The sequence below is a fragment of the Selaginella moellendorffii genome, unplaced genomic scaffold, assembly GCF_000143415.4.
Source record: "Selaginella moellendorffii unplaced genomic scaffold, v1.0 SELMOscaffold_25, whole genome shotgun sequence".
NCBI classification, from domain to species: domain Eukaryota; kingdom Viridiplantae; phylum Streptophyta; class Lycopodiopsida; order Selaginellales; family Selaginellaceae; genus Selaginella; species Selaginella moellendorffii.
Genome location: NW_003314286.1, coordinates 225,797 through 242,151, shown reverse-complemented (window position 1 = coordinate 242,151; position 16,355 = coordinate 225,797). Strand labels below are relative to the sequence as shown.

Below are 16,355 nucleotides of genomic sequence, written 5' to 3'. Positions count from 1 at the left end.
TTTGATTTTAACTTGGGGGGTTTTAGTTCCGGGATGGACCGGCCGATTGTCGCGAGGAACTTCGCCGCCAGGGCGGATTTGGAGCTGCGCTACAGGACCGAGAGAAGGATCGGCACTGGATCCTTCTCCACGGTGATTCTTGGCGAGCATCGGCGCAGCGCGCGCAGGGTCGCGATCAAGGTGATGAGCCGGCGGAATATCATCGAGGGAGGGATGAGGGAGAAGGGTAAGAGCGCCTGGATTGGCCGATCGATCGATCTTTCTCGCTTTCCCCTGAGCCGATCTCGTGGATTTTGCCGCTGGCAGTGGCGAGGGAGGTGAGGACGATGGCGCTGCTGCGGCACCCCCACATTGTGCGCCTCTACGAGGTTTTCGAGACGCCCAGGGACGTGTTGATCGTCATGGAGTACGCCGAGAGGGGCGATCTCTACGAATATCTCTTGGTGCAAAGGAATCAGCGGCTGGAAGAGGCCGAGGCCCGATGGTTCTTCCAGCAGGTCAGTTCACTGCTAGTCAGATTTTTTTTTTTTCCTTTTTATCCTTCCATTCCTTTCCCCTTGTTTTTCACTTCTTGTCTATTTTTCTCTCTGTCGATCGATCGAAAAACGCTGCAGCTCATTACAGGTGTCGAGTACTGCCACAGCAAGTCCGCGATCCACCGGGATATCAAAGTCGAGAACCTCTTCCTAGATTCACAGCGGCACATCAAGATCGGCGACTTTGGGCTTTGCAACACCATGCAAGAGGGGGGATTCTTGCGAACGAGCTGTGGAAGCACGCATTATGCCGCTCCAGAGGTCTGGAAAAAATGTAGTCCCTTCACTTCTCCTGTTTGATCTTGTTCTTCTTTGTTTGCTTTAGCTTCTTCTAAGGCGTCCTTACGTCGGGCCAGAAGTGGACGTGTGGAGCTGTGGAGTAGTCCTTTACGTCCTTCTCGGTGGATGCTACCCTTTCGACGACGCAAACACCACGACACTGTACTCCAAAATCCTGGTAAACAAACACTCTCTTTAGTTTCTTGCTTTGCGGTCGACTTATAACTTGTTTCATTGGTTGGCGGATGGATGTCAGTCTGGTACCTTCAACTTTCCTCTCTTTGTTCCAGATGGACCCCGCGACTTGATTTCGAGGATGCTCACTGTGGATCCCCGCGCACGGATCACTGTTGCAGAGATTAAGGAGCACGCATGGTTTAGAATCAACATCCCACCTCACTTATCGATGCGATCATACTACTCCACGGTACTGTGCTTCCGAATGCTGGTTCTCGAGAAAGAAAGTTTTCCTTTCTTCTTCTCACAGATTGATATGGATGTTTTAGCAAGAGTTACACAGCTTGGATTTGAGCGGCAACTGCTTATAATGGATCTGCTCAACAATGAATCGAGTGAAGTTAGTTTTCTTGGGGCTTTTACTCGATATATCTCAATCCTCTGTTCTTTGACAATGCAGGCAGCTGTTACGTACTACATTATACTGAACTGTGACCGGCAAATCTCCGCTGGATTCGCTTGATGCCTTGTCTGGGAAGAATTCCTCTGGTAAACACTTGAGGATTGACCGATTAAAGTAGGTTAGTATCCAACGTTTTTACCACATACTAACTTGTGAGAGCAGTGTGGACGCCTCGTTCTAGCGTTGGTACTGCTCTGCCATGATCAGTAGTATCAAGGAGCTCCAACCGGTAAACGGCCTGGCTCCTTTACCTTCGCCTTCTTTTGTATGATCATACTGCTCAAAGATGTATCCCACTTCGTTGTAGCGCCGTGCAACGTTGCTGTGCCCAAACAACAGCAATCAATCATTCAACCAACACATTTTGTTTTTGATGCCGACCTTATCAGATTGGCACGAAGCTGTTTGTAGACAGAGGCAGCAGCGTCTTTGTATGGGCCTGGCTCTAGAAACACACACAGTGGATGGAATAAACGCTTGCAGCCAAAAGTCACACGCGTTACCTTGCGAGTAGTAGTGAAGGGATGAAAGGACGAGATAGTTCATGTTGATCCATACAGGGCCTCTCCAGTAAGGAGCGTCATGCTCGGTGTTACGTCTGTTATAAATAGAGCTGGAAACGAAGAAAGAGTCGATGAAATGTTCCAACAAAAACGTAGAAATCGCTACCTTGTTGTTGCTAACGAGCGCAACCCGTAGCTCGTCCAGAGGAGCTTTTCGCTCTGGATGAGGTTGAGGTGTGCTTCCAAGATTTGCGAGTCCTTTTGAGAACCAATCGTTAGTACTTGTATGACGCAGTATGGACGAAGAGCTTACCGCGGGAATAAGTTTCACTATGAAGGGGAAGAGGCTCACGTAGCCAAATTGTGGAACCAGCTGCAACTTTGGACGTCCAGATACGACTCTGCGGAGAACTTGCTGTACTTGTCCGGTTCTTGGGTCGAAGAAGTTGTCCCATTCCAGCTTCACCTGTGTCGAGGACAGAATGAGCTGAAATCATCGAGATGTTATCGTGATACTTTTTCAGTATGATTGCCGTAATCGTAGTAACGTCCTCTCTTGCGATCGTAGTGGAGCTAAGAACAATAGAGTGAGTTCGGTCATGAGGACGGATCGACACTTACCTGGTTAAGAACATCAAAGTCTGACAAAACCTGTGACATAGCCTCGTATTCCTGAAAAAGTAAATCGTTACTGCGAGCCATCTGTGCCAGTTTTTCCTTACTTCATGTGGTGCCCCGATGATTTTGGCAATCATAACCATAGATTTCGCTGCCAAGGCCATCCAGCAACGTAAATCAACGTGTCGCTCATCAGCACTTGGATGTGAAGCTCGTGGATAGTCATCCAAACCAGACGACAAACTCTAACGAAGCCGGTGTCTAGAGCGTTAATCACAGAATGAAACGTGCCTACCTTGGCATTTAATTCCTTATCGGTAATACTTCTTCCATGCCAATAGTAAGTCCCAGGAAATGTACCTGTTGGCAACAAAAAGCTTCAGCTTAAATGAAAATTACAATACACAGACCTGCTTGCGTTCTATTGAACCACCCAAACCAAGCTTGTAGCCTTGGGAAGGTTTTTTCCAAGAAGGCCCTCTCAGCGTTATTTTCTTTTCCACTTTCTAGTGATGCTAACGCAATATCTGCAGCAGGGCAGAGAAAGAAGTCACAATAGAGATAACAAGTTTTCAGACCATGCAAGGGTAGAAACAACGTTGGAGGGTTCGCGTTATCCGTGTGCTGCAAAATATACTCATCGGGAACCCTTCTGCAAGGTAAAGAGTTAGCATTTTGAAACGTCTCAAAACAGGGAGTACACTCGGGCTTCTTCTCCTAGAATCTGCTCCCTTGGAATCCAGCCGTCGACGTTAAGTAAGTCTAACCAGTGCCCAACGATATCGTATGTCAGGTTCCGGTCCCATCTACTGCTTTCAGAAAAAAGATTATTTCTTGCATGGGCTGTATCAATGTACCTTATTATTATTTGATGAAAGCCTTCATCCCACAAAAAACCTCGAGGGAAGAAAGAGCGGCATGGAACAGCGCTATACAATGCAGCTGGCCAGTACTTCCAAAAACTTTCTCGGTGGTGTTTCTGAAATGTGATGTATTAGATAATAAAACATGGAGAAAGAAGCGTGTACCTGCTCTTTTGAAGGTATGGAAATAAGCGACTGGCCATAGAAGTAGCTGATTCCTCCCAAAAGATTACTGAGGGCAGCCTTGCCAATTTCCACTGCGTTGGTAGCACCAAAGCTAGAAAGCTATGTAAAGGAAGCATAAGATTGTGTATTCAGCTCTTATCACTACCAGTACCTCTTTGTTATCAAGCTTGTACGCGTTCTCAAAACGCTTATCAAAACTTTGCTCTTGCACTTTTAACGTTTCATCCAATCGAATCCCTTTAAAATTCAGTATAAGAACAGGTAGCGAGAAGAAATTAAAGTGTTTGCCCACCAGATAAACGCTCAAGACGAGACTGTACCGAGAACTTTTTCTCGTCGACACCAGCTAGAAAAGTCACATCTAGCTGAAGATGGTTGCGGCCTAAAACCTTGAAAGTATCATAGAGGAATCAGAGAACTTATAGAGGATGCATACACTACGTACCTGAAAAACTACTATATTTGAAGATTTTTCATAAGTATCAGGTAGTTGCAATTTACGCTCCTGCGCGAGTGTTTGAGGAAAAGAAAAAAGAAAAAATGACGAAAAACCTGAACGATTAATGAATTTTGGACAAGCTGTGTTATATTGTGCATGTTTCCCGTCCGGAACCCAGCGTAATGAAAAAAAGTATTGTTCTGCGCGAAGAGCATAAAGACGAATGATATAAACGAAAAGAAAAGACCACCTCGGCACTGATGTGAATCTGCCAGTGTCCAATATCATGTCTGTGCCCCGAAGCAGCTAGTCCAGATGCGTCATTTCTCGATATTCTTATTTGGCTGCCTTCCTCCTCCGCAATGTAAAAGTAAAGAGACGACTCTCCATTCGGAAGTCGACTTATTTCACTGCAGAACAACGAGTCTCTGCATGAGAACTGGTTTTCTTTAGAAAAAACCAAAACCTGCTGTCATGAAGATTCACGCGGACAGACCAATCACCTCCATAGCCACTTCCGTCATTCCAACTCTTAGAGAAAAAAGTGGTGATATTCATATTTTGATCTAGAATCACCTGAATAGATAGTTAGAACAAGAGAAGCCTCAATAACTATCAGCATACCTGGCGACCATAAGAGATCCCATCGTGTCGAACCCAACCATAACGTTTAAGTCCATCAGAGTCTTCACAGGTGTGACGAAGAGCGTAGTATCCATCCTTGATACCAAGCCACATGAGTCCAGCTAACAATGATTTTGGTGTTCTAGTATGTTATAAGTTACTCGTGAAGAGCACTCAAACTTAGAGCTGGGACTTTCTACCTGGATCGAATTCCAAGATATAAATGCGGTCTATAGGTTCCCCAGTAGAGTCGCTCCTTGTGCTCGCCTTGAAACTTCATTGAAACTAAACATTTGAGGCAAAAACCTGTGGAAATTCACGCCTACCTGAGGCAAATCCATGATCTTTGGAAGCGCCACCGGCGTGATGGATCTCGGAGTTTCGCGAGGATAGAGAGCAGAGAGAAGAACGACGAGAGTGATCGCAGTGAGAACAAAAATCGCGAATGCTGCGACAGCTCCAATGCGGACGCCAGAGAAGAAGCCGCCGGATGGATCAAATGCCGGCTTCTTTCTCCGCCGGGACGCAGCAGCAGCAGCAGCAGCAGCTGGAGCTGCCGGAGCGCCTCGATTTGTCACTCGACGCTCCTTCATTGCTCTGGCACTAGAGGAAGAAGAACCCTAAATCACTAGAGCTCGTTTGAATGTAACCGCCACGTAGACACTTTTTCAAAGCTTTTAGGGCAGGAGCTATGGAGGAGGAAGACGATGACGACGAATGGGACAGGGATTTAGCTATGCTTGAAATGATCAACGAAGCAAGTAAGATTCTAGTGTAGAATGCGGGTTCTTTCTCCTGGTTGATCGCTTTGTTTCGATCCTCTCCTTGAGCTGTGTCGTATGTGAAAGTTTAGTGAGTTTTCTGGAGCTAAGAAAGCTTTCCTGGTCATTCTGGGATGAAATTTTCGTTTTGTGTGTCCGTGAAGGGAATGCTCAACAAAGCAAATAAGAATCTAGTGTAGAATGCGGGTGTTTTTTCGATTGCTCTCCTTGTTTCATTCAAGATCACGCGCAGTTTAGTGAGTTTTTCTCGAGCTACGAGCGCTTTCCTGGCCATTTTGAGATGAAAGTTTCGTTTTATGTGTCCGTGAATGGAACATTGTAGAACGCTCTTTGTTTCCTTTTCTCTTCTTGAATGACGAGCGTTCTTTGGTAAATTTTTTTAGATGTGTGGAAAACTTTAGATGAGTTTCTATGCGAGTATCGAAGCTTTTTGCACTGATTTTCTTAACAGTGTTTCTATGCAGGTACGAGGCTTGAGTTTTCTGATGCTCAACCCAACAAGGATCCGTTTGAGCAGGTTCTTAAAGGGCTGGAAGCCAGAGATAAAAAGTTCAAGGACCTTGAAGAGTCACTTCACGAAGAGTCGAATGTGAATTTATTCGACATAGGAAACTATGCGTGCTCCAAGGGGGATGACGGCAGCCGTGTCTTGGAAAGAGCGAAAGCTTTGCTTGACACATGCGAAAGACGGACGAAGTATTCTTCTGTAAAGTTTTCCGAGAATGAGGGGAAGGATTTTACGGATGAAATGCTTCTCGACGATCCCGTATTTTCTCTAGCACAGCAACGTAGAAGTTTGGTGCAAGAATTCAAGATCAACGACCTCGAAAGGCGCATTGAAAAGGAAGCTTGCAGGCAGCAAAAGAATGAAGATGTGACCAGGGAGCTGGCTTTCATCGAAGAACACAAAATAACATTCCAGGTAGAAAGAATCTCCCTCCGTTCTTACAGACCTTACTACGTTTTTGTTTGTCTCTCAGAAAGAAATGGAGATTGAGCAGCGAAAAAAGCTGGAAGAGATTGGAAAAGAAGGAGAAATGGCGTTGAAGTGAGATGCTGTTTTTAACAATCGAGGTTCTCATGCATTGACCGTCCCAGGTTGATTGAGGAACTTTCTGAAGCCGAACACAAGAATCTACTCGATCTTGTTCATACTACCCATCCGGTATGTTTTTCAGTTTACAAACTCTTGACGCTAGTCTCCACCCTGCAGAATGGAAGAGTCTGGCGAAAGTTTTTACATGGCTATCAAGGTTTTCCGAAAGCCGTTCAAGAAGCGATGATCAGTTGTGAGACTGAAGAGACATTAAAGGTAGATGAAAGCAAGGCTACAGCTCTTGGGGAAGAAAAAATGCTTAAGGAATCCAGAAAGATGGAACTTACCAGGGAGGAGGTGAAAACACTAAAAGTTGAACCGACAATCTCTGAGGATCTTGCGCTTGCTTGCTTGCCTGAAAGCATAGACGACTATTTTTCACGGGCTTCTCGAGACGACTTATGCAGCATCTTCCAGGATTGCATAAGAAACATAGAAAGGTTCGGGATTGGCTCGGTGGTCTCTCAGTTTCCTGCCGGCTTACAGAAAGTAGTGGAAAACATGCATCGGGTTTTAGTATGTGAAGTAAACAGCGGTTACGACGTTGGCAAACTTCTATCACAAAAGCTTGGCCCGAGCTGCGAGAATCTTGCAACCAAGGAACAGAGAGCTGCTATCGTGCAGAAGAGAGTTTCTCGGCTTATAGGAAAGGTTCTTAAGCTTTCCGTCAGTATGGCTGGAAGCAGCGTCCCACTTGCTCACAAATGGAAAGGCTTGGGGAAGGAAGCAAAACAGGTTGGAGCGCAGCTAGCCTTGGTTCATCATGCTCGACAAAGCGTGCTGGAAAACCAGGGAGCAACGTCGATCATTATAAACGGCAAAGTAGTGGCAGCTTTCAAGCTAGATCTTCGGGGCCGTGTGCTTGAAAACCTGGGTGGCAACTCGAAAATGATCGAAGGCTCGCTCAAGCTAAATGAGGAAGTCCAACTCGATCAAGTGAAAAAAAGCTGGGAGACGTTTGAGACGAAAAAGAGTTGCTGCTTAGAACAGGTCGACGAGGAAGCTAGTTCTGAAGAGAAGCTTCTACTTGTCCCGAGTCACAAGGATATAGTTGGCTCCGAGATTGATGGTAGTTCTCAAGATGAAGGTGACACACCGTGCGGTGGTCAAGGAAATGGAACTCAAAGGTTGCATGAGGCCGCTGAAAGATCATCTTGTACGCAGGCAGCCGAGTATCAAGAAGCAGAAACTCGAGACAAGTTGCTTGAAGACTCACAATCACAAGATGGAGCTGGAACATCATCTTTAACGCATGCAGCCAAAAATCAAGAAATTTCACTGGACAGCTCTAGCAATAGCGCAGCCGAGCATCAAGAGGCAGACACTGGACGGACTGCGATAACTTCATCTATTGTCGAGCATCGAGAAGGAGAAACTTTAAGTCTTGGCACTCACGTAAACCACGCAGAAGAGGTTGAGACTTACTCCGAACAAGGATGGGAGGAAGATGAAGTGGAATCTTGGGAAGAACAGCTCCTTGACCCTGAAGAAACAGACTTGTACTCTGAAGACGAATGGGAGGAAGAAGCGGAGAGCTGTTCTCTTGTCACTGGCCGTAATATCTGGATAGACAACTTCAAACTACAGGTATTGACTTCTATCCGATAAAGGAGTTCGTTCCTCGCGATTTGAATTCGATCAAGTCGCCAGCGGTTGTAGACACGTCTGAGCTCAGTTGTTTCTTTGTTTTGCTTTTGTGATTGCTTATTCTCTCTTTGCTTTTTACTGTCAGCTGACGAAGTGTGTTTTTTCCTTGGGTGAAGGCTGGAAAGATCCAAGCGCTTGTGAGAGGCCATATCTGCAGAAAGCAGTATCGTCAGCTCCGGGAGAACAAAAAACATGAATCAGTATGCCGGCTACAAGCACTGTGGAGAGGCTCGAGAGTTCGACGTCTTCAACTTTTGCCGGGACTTAGAACCTTGAAGAGTGTACAGCGTGAGTCCGCGACAAAGGTACAGGCGCTGTGGAGGGGCTACGACGTCAGGATCCGGTTCAACAAAGCTCTTGCAAAGATCAAGTACGTTGACGACGACGACATCGATTACGAATGCATCGACTGCATTCTCTTTGCCATGGAGGACACTCGCACTTATGATCAGGTGATGTTTTTCATTGGATCTGATCAAGTCTTAATTCTTGTTGTTCCTCTGTTCAGGATGAGGCAAACTTAGTATCGTATCCCGCTAAAGAGGAACAGGAGAAAAAGTCACAGGTCTGGGAGGCGAATGCGAAGACTCCCGTTTGTGCAGCAGCCCCTGCAGCTATGGTGATAGATCTAGACTTTGAAAGCTCAGGAACAACACCAATCGACGCGGAAGAACTTACTCCAGTACATCAAACAACGCCAACATTCTCGGACAGCGTAGAGGACCAGGTGGAACAATCATTTAAAGTTCCTCATGGATTTCTTTATGTTTTCGTTTTTTCTTTCAGGTTGCTATTCCTCCACAGCAACACGAAAACCACCAAGATCACCCTCCAGCTTGCAATGCTACTGAGACGGAGCAGCAGAAGAAAAAGGACTACATGTCTGAGATAGCGAAAGACTGGTAATAGCTTCATCGTTTCGCTTCGTTTGAGTGACTCGCATTCATCTCCATCGCAGGGGCTTCAAGAACGAGAAAACCGTGAAGCTATTCATGAAAGCTTGCAGCAAGAAGAGACCCTCGAAAGACGAGGCAGCCAACAACCAGCTTCTCCGAGGTCAGTCTTCTGTATATGAAAGAAATCCTGGCATTCGATGAGAAACTCTCGTTCCAGACAAGCGGAGAAGCAAGAAGAGATTCGAAGTTCCCCGGTGAAAAAACAATCCTCGACTAAAAGGTATGTTGATGAGCTAAAGTTTGGATTTTTTTTTTTGTTTAATTTCTCTCCTTCACTGTGTAGGGTTCGAGGAGAGAATGTCACCGAGGTCCAAATGGAAGGGTCCGTTCGTGGACGAGGCAGTCAAGGCCATCGTGGACGGAGCAAAGATTTACTCGCGGAGGTCCACAATCCTGACGGACTTCGTGGGCTTCATGGTCCAGATCCACAATGGTAAGACGTTTCTGGGAGTGAAGATCACCGAGGACATGGTGGGTCACAAGTTTGGCGAGTTTGCGTGCACTCGCAAGATCAAAAACCTGCGCAAGAGCTCCGGGGCATCGAATCAAGGCAAAGGCGCCACTCCCGGCAAAGGTGGGGGAGCAAAGAAGAAGTGACCACGTTTTTGCTGCTCTCCAGCTCCAGATCAAACAAGGTTCGCAAATCCTTGCTTTCCTTCAAGCTAAAATCTCTTGTGCTCGTTTCTTTTCAGTGGAAGAACTCTGGAGCTTCTTTGGTTTTCATCTTTCTTCTTTTGTCAAGAAAAACCTGTAAGTTCTTCGCTTAGATTTTCATGGTAACAGCTCAAATGAGTAGGTAGTCTTCGATTTTTTCCTGTCGGGGACGAATTTACAATCGTCTATCTCTCTCTCGCTCTCCGTGATCTTTCTCTCACGTCAATAAATCTATGTCAAGCTTACTTGACTCCGCGACCGCTGCTGGCTGCAAAATCTCTCTGAGCTTCCATCCGCCAGCGCCGGCGCTAGCAAAAGTCTGGACAAGAGCTTTGCTCGAATGAGCGAAAGGAATGAAAACTTTAGACAAAACAAACCTCTTGCCACGAACAACCGTGTGCTTCGAGGAGTGCCGCATTGGAGGTCTTGAGCTCCAGCGGTCGGCCACAGAGGATACTGGCCGCTTCTTCCCATCCCCTGTTATGTCCCATACACCTGAAAGTTTCTCCAAAAGAAAAACAAGATGACTAAACTTTGGAAGACGAGCGTTTGACGAACTTACAGGACTGTGGCTATGTCATCCTTGGCGAATTTGCAAATGGTTTCTCTTATATGCTGCGCAGTGTGGCCGTCCATGGCTGCAACTGAATAGTAAGTCGTTAGAAAATGGGTCTCGACCTGGAGCAACTCAACAGTGTGTCTCTTGATAATCTCCAGAGTCTCTCGAGTCCTCGTTGAGTCACTGCGATAAGAAAAAAGAAATTTTTCCTTAGATGTGTTGATCAATATAATCGCTCTATCATCTCTTCGATCAATCAATGCCTAGAAGGAAAAGAAGAGAGAAATACCTGCACAGAACGAGCTCGGGAAGCCAGCCTAGTTCCCGGAGCTTGGCCGCGATGCTGGCTGCTTGCTGCCGCCCACGACCGCTGAGAGGCCTCTCGTGATCTTGAACGAGCCAATTCCATCTCGATTTTCAGCCAGAGACGAGACGAGGGCGAGCGATTACCCTACCTTTGAGCGATCGATTGGCCCAAGAGCTGTGAGCGTGCCGCAAGAGAATCAGCCGGCGCACGCTCTTGGAGACCGCACCAGAGCCGCCGCTACCGCTGCCGCTGCTGCGGGGTGTCTTGGAGCTCAAGAAATTTGCGCCCTGGCACAGCGCGACATCGCAATTCGATCCCGCCCACATTCTCTCTTCCCAAGAACCCTAAATCTCAATCATTTCAAAAGGTTAGATTGGCACTTAAAACAGAGGGTTAGGTCGCCCAAGAAAAGGGCCGGGGGGAAGATGGGGATCGACAATCCTTTGGGCGAATCGCTCAAGCTGCAGGGCTTCGAGGAGCTGCCGCTAGGCGCCGGCTGTCGAATGGACAGGGTACTCTCTTTTTCCAATGGGATCGCGAGCGCCTGTGGAGCAGGCGCCAGGGGGGAGGACCACAGGGATGAATCGTCGTCCAATAGATCCAGCTCCTGCGATTCCACTGTGGATGCGGCATTCACCTTTGCTAGCGTAGACGATTTCAGCCAGCACGAGCTCTTCCAGAGGAGATCGAGCCACTACGAAGCGGGAGCTCCGGATCTTGTGGCGCTCAAAGTGGATGGATTTGAGGGGAGTGATGGTGCCAGCGATTGCGAATCCACTGCCAAGAAGACCGACTTTGAGAAGCTCCTGGACGAAATTCGATCTTCCGGGGATGGCAGTGACGCCGCGTCACTGATAAGAACTGTTCTCCAGACGCTGTTTTACGTGCTACTGTGGTATACGTTTAGCACTTGCCTCACACTGTTAAGTTTCCACCATTTCTTGCTCTCCTTGGGTTTTTTTTTTTTCGTGTTCTTTGCATAGTTTTTTCTTTCTTGTTCTTTGGAAGATCTTGCTACCACTTTCTTCTCATTGTTTGCGATCTTCATTCCAGGTACAATAAGTTGCTGCTGGGAAAAAAATATGGCAAGTTCCCAGCTCCGCTGCTCATGAACACGATACACTTCTCTATGCAAGCCATCGTATCGTCGCTTTTGCTACGATGTTGCTTTCCTTCGATGGCGACGACCGTCTCCATGTCATGGAAGGACTACTTCGTGAGGGGTAATGTGAGCTCGCTCGTATTCCAAAACCATTAAAGTTTACTCTTTTTTTTCGTTTCTTTTTTTGGTTCACAGTGGTTCCTACCGGCGTGGCTACTGCGCTAGACGTGGATCTCACGAATGCGTCCCTAGTCTTCATCCCGGTTACGTTCGCGACAATGGTGAGTGGAATTTTTTTTTTATTATTATTATTTTTTCTTGTTTTCACAAACATGCTAACATTCTTTTTCCAGTGCAAATCCGCGACGCCGGTGTTTCTTCTGTTGTTTGCTTTCATATTTAAGTAAGCGTTGCCGGTTGCATGGTTGTTGTGCTCATGTTTTCTTGTGGCAGATTAGAGACTCCCAGCTTCAAACTTTTTGGGATCATATTTATTATTTCTTGCGGTGTACTATTAACTGGTGAGTTTTGTGCTCCACGTTTTGGTTTTTCTGTTTTGACCCCCTTTTTTTTTCAGTTGCGCAAGAAACACACTTTATTTTTGCGGGATTTGTATTAGTCATGTTAGCTGCATTAAGTTCTGGATTTCGGTGGGTCGTCACCCAGCTTCTTCTACAGGTCTGAAGCACAACTTTTGTTGTTGTTCTTTACTTGCTGAAACTCGTTTTTTTTCTTTAACTGCAGAAAGAAGAATACGGTTTGAGCAATCCTTTAGCGGCAATGAGCCAATTCACGCCTATAATGGCACTGATCACTGCTATCTTCTCACTCATTCTAGAACCCTGGCACGAGCTTGCTGAAACTTCATGGTTTGATTCGCGTTCTCGGGTCATGGAAAGCACAATTGTGATGCTACTTGGTGGAACTCTTGCGTTCTTTATGGTACCTCTCTTGTGTCCTTTTTAAAACCTAACTCTCCTCTGGATTCAGGTGATTGCAGAGTATCTCCTAATCATCAAAACAAGTGCTGTCACAATGACTGTCGCAGGCGTGGTGAAAGAGGTCGTCACCGTCGTGGTAAGCCGGCGTCATTTCGTCTAGAAACTAATTCACTGCTCACATCTTGTCTTTCAAGGCCGCGATCATCTGCTTCCAAGACGAGTTTACATTGCTCAAAGGGATCGGCTTCTTCGTTATTGTTGTGGGAGTAGCCCTCTACAACTGGTTCAAGTAAGTCTTTCTCGTGCTCGCTCGGTTCCATCTTCGATTTTTTCGTTTTTCGTTTTTTTTTTCCAGGTACGAAGCTCACATTCAGAAGAAAGACAGGCAAGACCAGTCCGGAATCGAGATTGGCACAGTGAAATACACGATTCTAAACGGAACGCAAAAATCCAGCGACGAGGAAATACTGGACAGAGTGTAAGCGCTCTAAAAAATCTACTATTTATCAAGAGATTGATCGCTCCTCCATTCGAGCCTATACTCGAGCCAACTCTGTAACCTCGTGATGGACGATTCTTAGAAGTTTTAGTCAACTAGGAGTTGACGAAAAATGTAAGCTATGTATGATACTTGTCAAATGGAAAAGCGAGTTTGCATTGGTATCAGACAAGCACTTTAAACTCGTGAGTCAACGCTTACTAAAACGTTTGTCGGGCCTTCCTTTAATAAATAAAGGGGCCACCAAGAACCCTAATTCTTTATCTCGATCGCGAAATGGAGGGAAATGCCCATCCTTGCCAATCGTCGCCCGATCGAGATCAAGGCGCGCGAGCTGCTGCTCGCGCCGTGGATTTCGAGGAATGCGTGCAAGTTCTTGACGATCCAGGCCAGCCGTCGCCGCCCCCGCTGCCGCTGCGTCTATCGTCCAAGGCGGATATCAGGAGGTCTCTCTCCAGGACTTCTAGGTCTTTCAGCTCTCGGATTAACTCCTTCTACAAGGATCAAGAGGTAAGGAGAGTGATTCTTTCTTCTGTTAGGCGATTTCTCGCGTGGTTTCTTCTCTTTCTTGCTCAGATTTTTGGCTGCCGGGAGACACTATGGCTGGCTTATCAGACCCTCGGTGTGGTCTATGGCGACTTGGGGACGTCTCCGCTCTACGTGTATCCCACAGCGCAGATAGATTCGCGAAACGAGCGAGAGTACCTGGGGGTTTTGAGCGTCATCTTTTGGACGCTCACGCTCATCGGTGTTGTCAAGTACGTGCTCATCGTGCTCCATGCCAATGATCATGGCGAAGGTACGCTCTCCACTTCTTCCGAGATGTTAGAGAGTAAGAACTTCACACTGGCTTTGTTCTAGGTGGAACTTTTGCGCTCTATTCTTTGCTGTGCCGCCACGCAAACGTTGGACGGCATGCTGGAAAACACTATGGAAGGCTGGAGTCGGACACCGAGTTCTCGTATTTCGGAGATGCCGAGCGTGTCAGGGTGCACACGAGAGCAAAGATGTTCCTGGAGAAGAGCGAGATTGCCCAGAAGATTTTGCTCGTTTGCGTGACTTTTGGAACTTGCATGGTCATAGGAGATGGTGTTTTGACTCCAGCAATCTCAGGTACACAAGTTTTCTTTCCAGAAACTTTGAGATGCTCTCCTTTTTCTTTGCAGTCCTTTCATCTATTGGTGGACTTCGCTCTCAAGTCCCCGCAATCAGCCAAAGTATATAGATGTGAGCGTCTTCTTGTTTTCTTTGTCGCTAAACAGTGCATGCAGCGGTGGTGATCGCCATCTCCTGTGTGATTATCTCGGCACTATTTCTCTTGCAAAGCATTGGCACGCATAGAGTGAGTTGTATCTTCTCGCCGATCATGGCTACGTGGTTCGCTTCTACGACTGTCATAGGCATCTACAACATCATGAATTACTACCCGACGGTTCTAAAGGCCTTGTCTCCGCACTATGCCATCCGCTTTTTTGTCAGAAACAAGAGACATGGATGGGAGATGCTCAATTCAATAGTCCTCTGTATCACAGGTTCGTTGTTTGCTTACGTGAGTCTTTAGTTTCCAAGCGTAACTTCCTACTTCTCTAGGAGCCGAAGCGATGTTTGCCGACTTGGGCCACTTCAACATAAAAGCCATTCAAGTAGGTGCAAGAATGAGAGATCGAATTCATGCTTATACACACTTTCCTTGGACAGATAGCCTTCATAGCCGTCGTATACCCCTCTCTTATCATCACATACGCTGGAGAGACGGCCTTTCTGATCAAACACCCAGAACATCGCATCGACGCTTTCTTTAAGTCAGTTCCCAGTCCAGTGTTCTGGCCTGTCTTTGTAGTCGCGACTCTGGCAGCGATAGTTGCTAGCCAGGCGCTTATCACAGCGACATTCTCCGTTCTCAAGCAGTCGGTGTCCTTCGGCTGCTTTCCGAGGATCAAGCTGGTCCATACTTCAGCCAGCCAAGAGGGTCAGATCTACTCCCCGGAAGTGAACTATCTGCTGCTGGGACTTTGCTTGGCAGTCGTGATCGGCTTCCAGGACAGTGATGGCATTGGAAACGCATACGGTAACAAAGCTTTCAATTCTCCTCGGAGTTCTAATATGTTTTCTTCACAGGAGTTGCCGTGATCTGGGTGATGCTCATCACGACCGCACTCGTAGCCGTGGTCATGCTCGTCGTGTGGACAACATCGGTGCTGTGGATCATCCTCTTCTTGATCGTTTTCGGGGCAGTCGAGGTGATCTACCTGTCATCCACTGCGGAGAAGCTGGCCAAGGGAGGATGGGTTCCCTTCGCCATCTCGTCCTTCTTCGTGGTGGTGAGCCTCAGCTGGAACTACGGCAGGCGCATGAAATACGAGTTCGAGGCCAAGAACAGGATCAGCTCGCACGACTTCAAGAACTTGTGCTCGAGCTTGGAAGTCACACGAGTTCCCGGCCTCTGCCTCTTCTACAGCAACCTCATCCACGGCGGAGGCCTCCCTCCGCTCATGGGACACTACATGCGAGCGGTGGGATCCTTGCACGAGGTGGTCATCTTCCTCACCATCCGGGTGGTGCCCGTCAAGACGGTCCTGGAGAGCGAGAGGCTGTTCGTCGCGCGTGGCAGCGGCGTCAAGGGACTCTATCGCTGCGTTGCTCGCTACGGCTACCTGGATCACGTCGACATGGTGAAAGAGGAGTTCGTGGATCAAGTGATCGCCAGCTTGGTGGACCTCATTCGATCGGAGTACGAGGAGAAGTCCAAGGAGCTGGAGGGGAGGAGCAGCGGTGAGGCGGCGGCGGCGCATTGCGTGATGGAGTGCGCGGCTGAGATGGAGATGGTGGAGCTGGATGTTGCGAAGCGGAGGGGCGCTGTTCACGTCGTGGGTCACAGCATTCTCGACACGGGCAGCCGCAGCTGGTTCAAGAGGATGGTCGTGAACAAGATCTATCGCTTCCTCCATAGCTCCTGCCGCTCGGCCGTGTCCACCTTTCGCATCCCATCGTCGCGCCTTCTCGAGCTCTCCATGGTCTATGAAACTTGAAATAAGTGCCATCCTTGAGTGCTCTACCAAGATTTTTTTTGCTTGGGACGAGACCAGCTTAGGAACTTCGAGTTCTTGTCACAACTAAGAACAAA

The 16,355-nt window shown here is 47.4% G+C and overlaps 7 protein-coding genes across 10 annotated transcripts; 5 read left to right on the top strand and 2 right to left on the bottom strand.

Moving 5' to 3' along the window:
* Window positions 1-33: 33 nt before the first annotated feature.
* Window positions 34-1,827, top strand: LOC9636459 (SNF1-related protein kinase catalytic subunit alpha KIN10). Its single transcript, XM_002974667.2, has 8 exons — window positions 34-226; window positions 307-497; window positions 615-797; window positions 862-993; window positions 1,072-1,242; window positions 1,303-1,392; window positions 1,453-1,573; window positions 1,618-1,827. Exons 1-7 carry the CDS (start codon window positions 34-36, stop codon window positions 1,513-1,515), a joined length of 1,023 nt encoding a protein of 340 aa, XP_002974713.1. The 3' UTR covers window positions 1,516-1,573; window positions 1,618-1,827.
* LOC9636945 (mannosyl-oligosaccharide glucosidase GCS1) lies at window positions 1,501-5,301 on the bottom strand. 4 transcript variants are annotated; one of them, XM_024679641.1, is made up of 24 exons: window positions 5,015-5,301; window positions 4,889-4,962; window positions 4,689-4,830; window positions 4,531-4,640; window positions 4,315-4,474; window positions 4,178-4,264; window positions 4,071-4,130; window positions 3,918-4,014; window positions 3,777-3,862; window positions 3,605-3,724; window positions 3,434-3,555; window positions 3,278-3,385; window positions 3,155-3,228; window positions 2,987-3,103; window positions 2,872-2,936; window positions 2,681-2,821; window positions 2,580-2,630; window positions 2,475-2,531; window positions 2,272-2,424; window positions 2,125-2,216; window positions 1,959-2,068; window positions 1,837-1,900; window positions 1,606-1,777; window positions 1,501-1,548 (listed from the first exon to the last, which is right to left on the bottom strand). In XM_024679641.1, exons 1-23 carry the CDS (start codon window positions 5,279-5,281, stop codon window positions 1,633-1,635), a joined length of 2,502 nt encoding a protein of 833 aa, XP_024535409.1. In that variant the 5' UTR covers window positions 5,282-5,301; the 3' UTR covers window positions 1,501-1,548; window positions 1,606-1,632. The 4 variants fall into 4 exon arrangements, with proteins under 4 accessions (XP_024535409.1, XP_024535407.1, XP_024535408.1 ...); XM_024679639.1 differs by having other exon boundaries at window positions 2,987-3,228; XM_024679640.1 differs by having other exon boundaries at window positions 1,501-1,538; window positions 2,987-3,228.
* Window positions 5,302-5,357: 56 nt separating this feature from the next.
* LOC112347906 lies at window positions 5,358-9,524 on the top strand. Its single transcript, XM_024679585.1, has 11 exons — window positions 5,358-5,449; window positions 5,935-6,392; window positions 6,451-6,518; window positions 6,569-6,635; window positions 6,684-8,153; window positions 8,330-8,665; window positions 8,722-8,940; window positions 9,000-9,115; window positions 9,172-9,269; window positions 9,327-9,389; window positions 9,453-9,524. The coding sequence occupies exons 1-10, from the start codon at window positions 5,380-5,382 to the stop codon at window positions 9,365-9,367; spliced, it is 2,943 nt and encodes a 980-aa protein (XP_024535353.1). The 5' UTR covers window positions 5,358-5,379; the 3' UTR covers window positions 9,368-9,389; window positions 9,453-9,524.
* A 434-nt stretch (window positions 9,525-9,958) lies between these two features.
* Window positions 9,959-11,016, bottom strand: LOC9636944 (uncharacterized protein At3g52155, chloroplastic). The gene is made up of 5 exons (XM_002974487.2): window positions 10,838-11,016; window positions 10,672-10,771; window positions 10,386-10,565; window positions 10,201-10,318; window positions 9,959-10,142 (listed from the first exon to the last, which is right to left on the bottom strand). The coding sequence occupies exons 1-5, from the start codon at window positions 11,013-11,015 to the stop codon at window positions 10,041-10,043; spliced, it is 678 nt and encodes a 225-aa protein (XP_002974533.2). The 5' UTR covers window position 11,016; the 3' UTR covers window positions 9,959-10,040.
* A 30-nt stretch (window positions 11,017-11,046) lies between these two features.
* LOC9636943 (probable sugar phosphate/phosphate translocator At1g06470) lies at window positions 11,047-13,398 on the top strand. The gene is made up of 10 exons (XM_024679586.1): window positions 11,047-11,584; window positions 11,743-11,912; window positions 11,987-12,072; window positions 12,145-12,194; window positions 12,245-12,312; window positions 12,369-12,469; window positions 12,536-12,733; window positions 12,782-12,868; window positions 12,927-13,021; window positions 13,088-13,398. Exons 1-10 carry the CDS (start codon window positions 11,115-11,117, stop codon window positions 13,212-13,214), a joined length of 1,452 nt encoding a protein of 483 aa, XP_024535354.1. The 5' UTR covers window positions 11,047-11,114; the 3' UTR covers window positions 13,215-13,398.
* Window positions 13,399-13,507: 109 nt separating this feature from the next.
* LOC9636942 (probable potassium transporter 17) lies at window positions 13,508-15,361 on the top strand. Its single transcript, XM_024679730.1, has 4 exons — window positions 13,508-14,030; window positions 14,093-14,344; window positions 14,494-14,780; window positions 14,930-15,361. The coding sequence occupies exons 1-4, from the start codon at window positions 13,508-13,510 to the stop codon at window positions 15,359-15,361; spliced, it is 1,494 nt and encodes a 497-aa protein (XP_024535498.1).
* Window positions 15,362-15,369: 8 nt separating this feature from the next.
* Window positions 15,370-16,260, top strand: LOC112347944 (potassium transporter 6-like). Its single transcript, XM_024679729.1, has one exon. It carries the CDS (start codon window positions 15,370-15,372, stop codon window positions 16,258-16,260), a length of 891 nt encoding a protein of 296 aa, XP_024535497.1.
* The last annotated feature ends 95 nt before the right edge of the window (window positions 16,261-16,355 follow it).

Excerpts from the sequence above, each read along its gene's own strand:
- LOC9636945 (XM_024679639.1), bottom strand. The coding sequence starts at position 5,281 with ATGAAGGAGCGTCGAGTGACAAATCGAGGCGCTCCGGCAGCTCCAGCT. Across the intron at positions 3,725-3,776 it reads ACAAGCTTGATAACAAAGAG|CTTTCTAGCTTTGGTGCTAC; the intron begins GTACTGGTAGTG and ends TCCTTTACATAG. Across the intron at positions 2,217-2,271 it reads TAGTGAAACTTATTCCCGCG|GACTCGCAAATCTTGGAAGC; the intron begins GTAAGCTCTTCG and ends GGTTCTCAAAAG.
- LOC112347944 (XM_024679729.1), top strand. The coding sequence starts at position 15,370 with ATGCTCATCACGACCGCACTCGTAGCCGTGGTCATGCTCGTCGTGTGG.
- LOC9636944 (XM_002974487.2), bottom strand. The coding sequence starts at position 11,015 with ATGTGGGCGGGATCGAATTGCGATGTCGCGCTGTGCCAGGGCGCAAAT. Across the intron at positions 10,319-10,385 it reads GATGACATAGCCACAGTCCT|GTGTATGGGACATAACAGGG; the intron begins GTAAGTTCGTCA and ends AGAAACTTTCAG. Across the intron at positions 10,143-10,200 it reads ACGGTTGTTCGTGGCAAGAG|ACTTTTGCTAGCGCCGGCGC; the intron begins GTTTGTTTTGTC and ends GCTCTTGTCCAG.
- LOC9636942 (XM_024679730.1), top strand. The coding sequence starts at position 13,508 with ATGGAGGGAAATGCCCATCCTTGCCAATCGTCGCCCGATCGAGATCAA. Across the intron at positions 14,031-14,092 it reads TGCCAATGATCATGGCGAAG|GTGGAACTTTTGCGCTCTAT; the intron begins GTACGCTCTCCA and ends GCTTTGTTCTAG. Across the intron at positions 14,345-14,493 it reads TTTGACTCCAGCAATCTCAG|TGCATGCAGCGGTGGTGATC; the intron begins GTACACAAGTTT and ends GTCGCTAAACAG.
- LOC9636459 (XM_002974667.2), top strand. The coding sequence starts at position 34 with ATGGACCGGCCGATTGTCGCGAGGAACTTCGCCGCCAGGGCGGATTTG. Across the intron at positions 498-614 it reads CCCGATGGTTCTTCCAGCAG|CTCATTACAGGTGTCGAGTA; the intron begins GTCAGTTCACTG and ends AAAACGCTGCAG. Across the intron at positions 1,393-1,452 it reads TCAACAATGAATCGAGTGAA|GCAGCTGTTACGTACTACAT; the intron begins GTTAGTTTTCTT and ends TTGACAATGCAG.
- LOC112347906 (XM_024679585.1), top strand. The coding sequence starts at position 5,380 with ATGGAGGAGGAAGACGATGACGACGAATGGGACAGGGATTTAGCTATG. Across the intron at positions 6,636-6,683 it reads TTGTTCATACTACCCATCCG|AATGGAAGAGTCTGGCGAAA; the intron begins GTATGTTTTTCA and ends TCCACCCTGCAG. Across the intron at positions 8,666-8,721 it reads ACACTCGCACTTATGATCAG|GATGAGGCAAACTTAGTATC; the intron begins GTGATGTTTTTC and ends TCCTCTGTTCAG.
- LOC9636943 (XM_024679586.1), top strand. The coding sequence starts at position 11,115 with ATGGGGATCGACAATCCTTTGGGCGAATCGCTCAAGCTGCAGGGCTTC. Across the intron at positions 12,470-12,535 it reads TCACCCAGCTTCTTCTACAG|AAAGAAGAATACGGTTTGAG; the intron begins GTCTGAAGCACA and ends CTTTAACTGCAG. Across the intron at positions 12,734-12,781 it reads GAACTCTTGCGTTCTTTATG|GTGATTGCAGAGTATCTCCT; the intron begins GTACCTCTCTTG and ends CTCTGGATTCAG.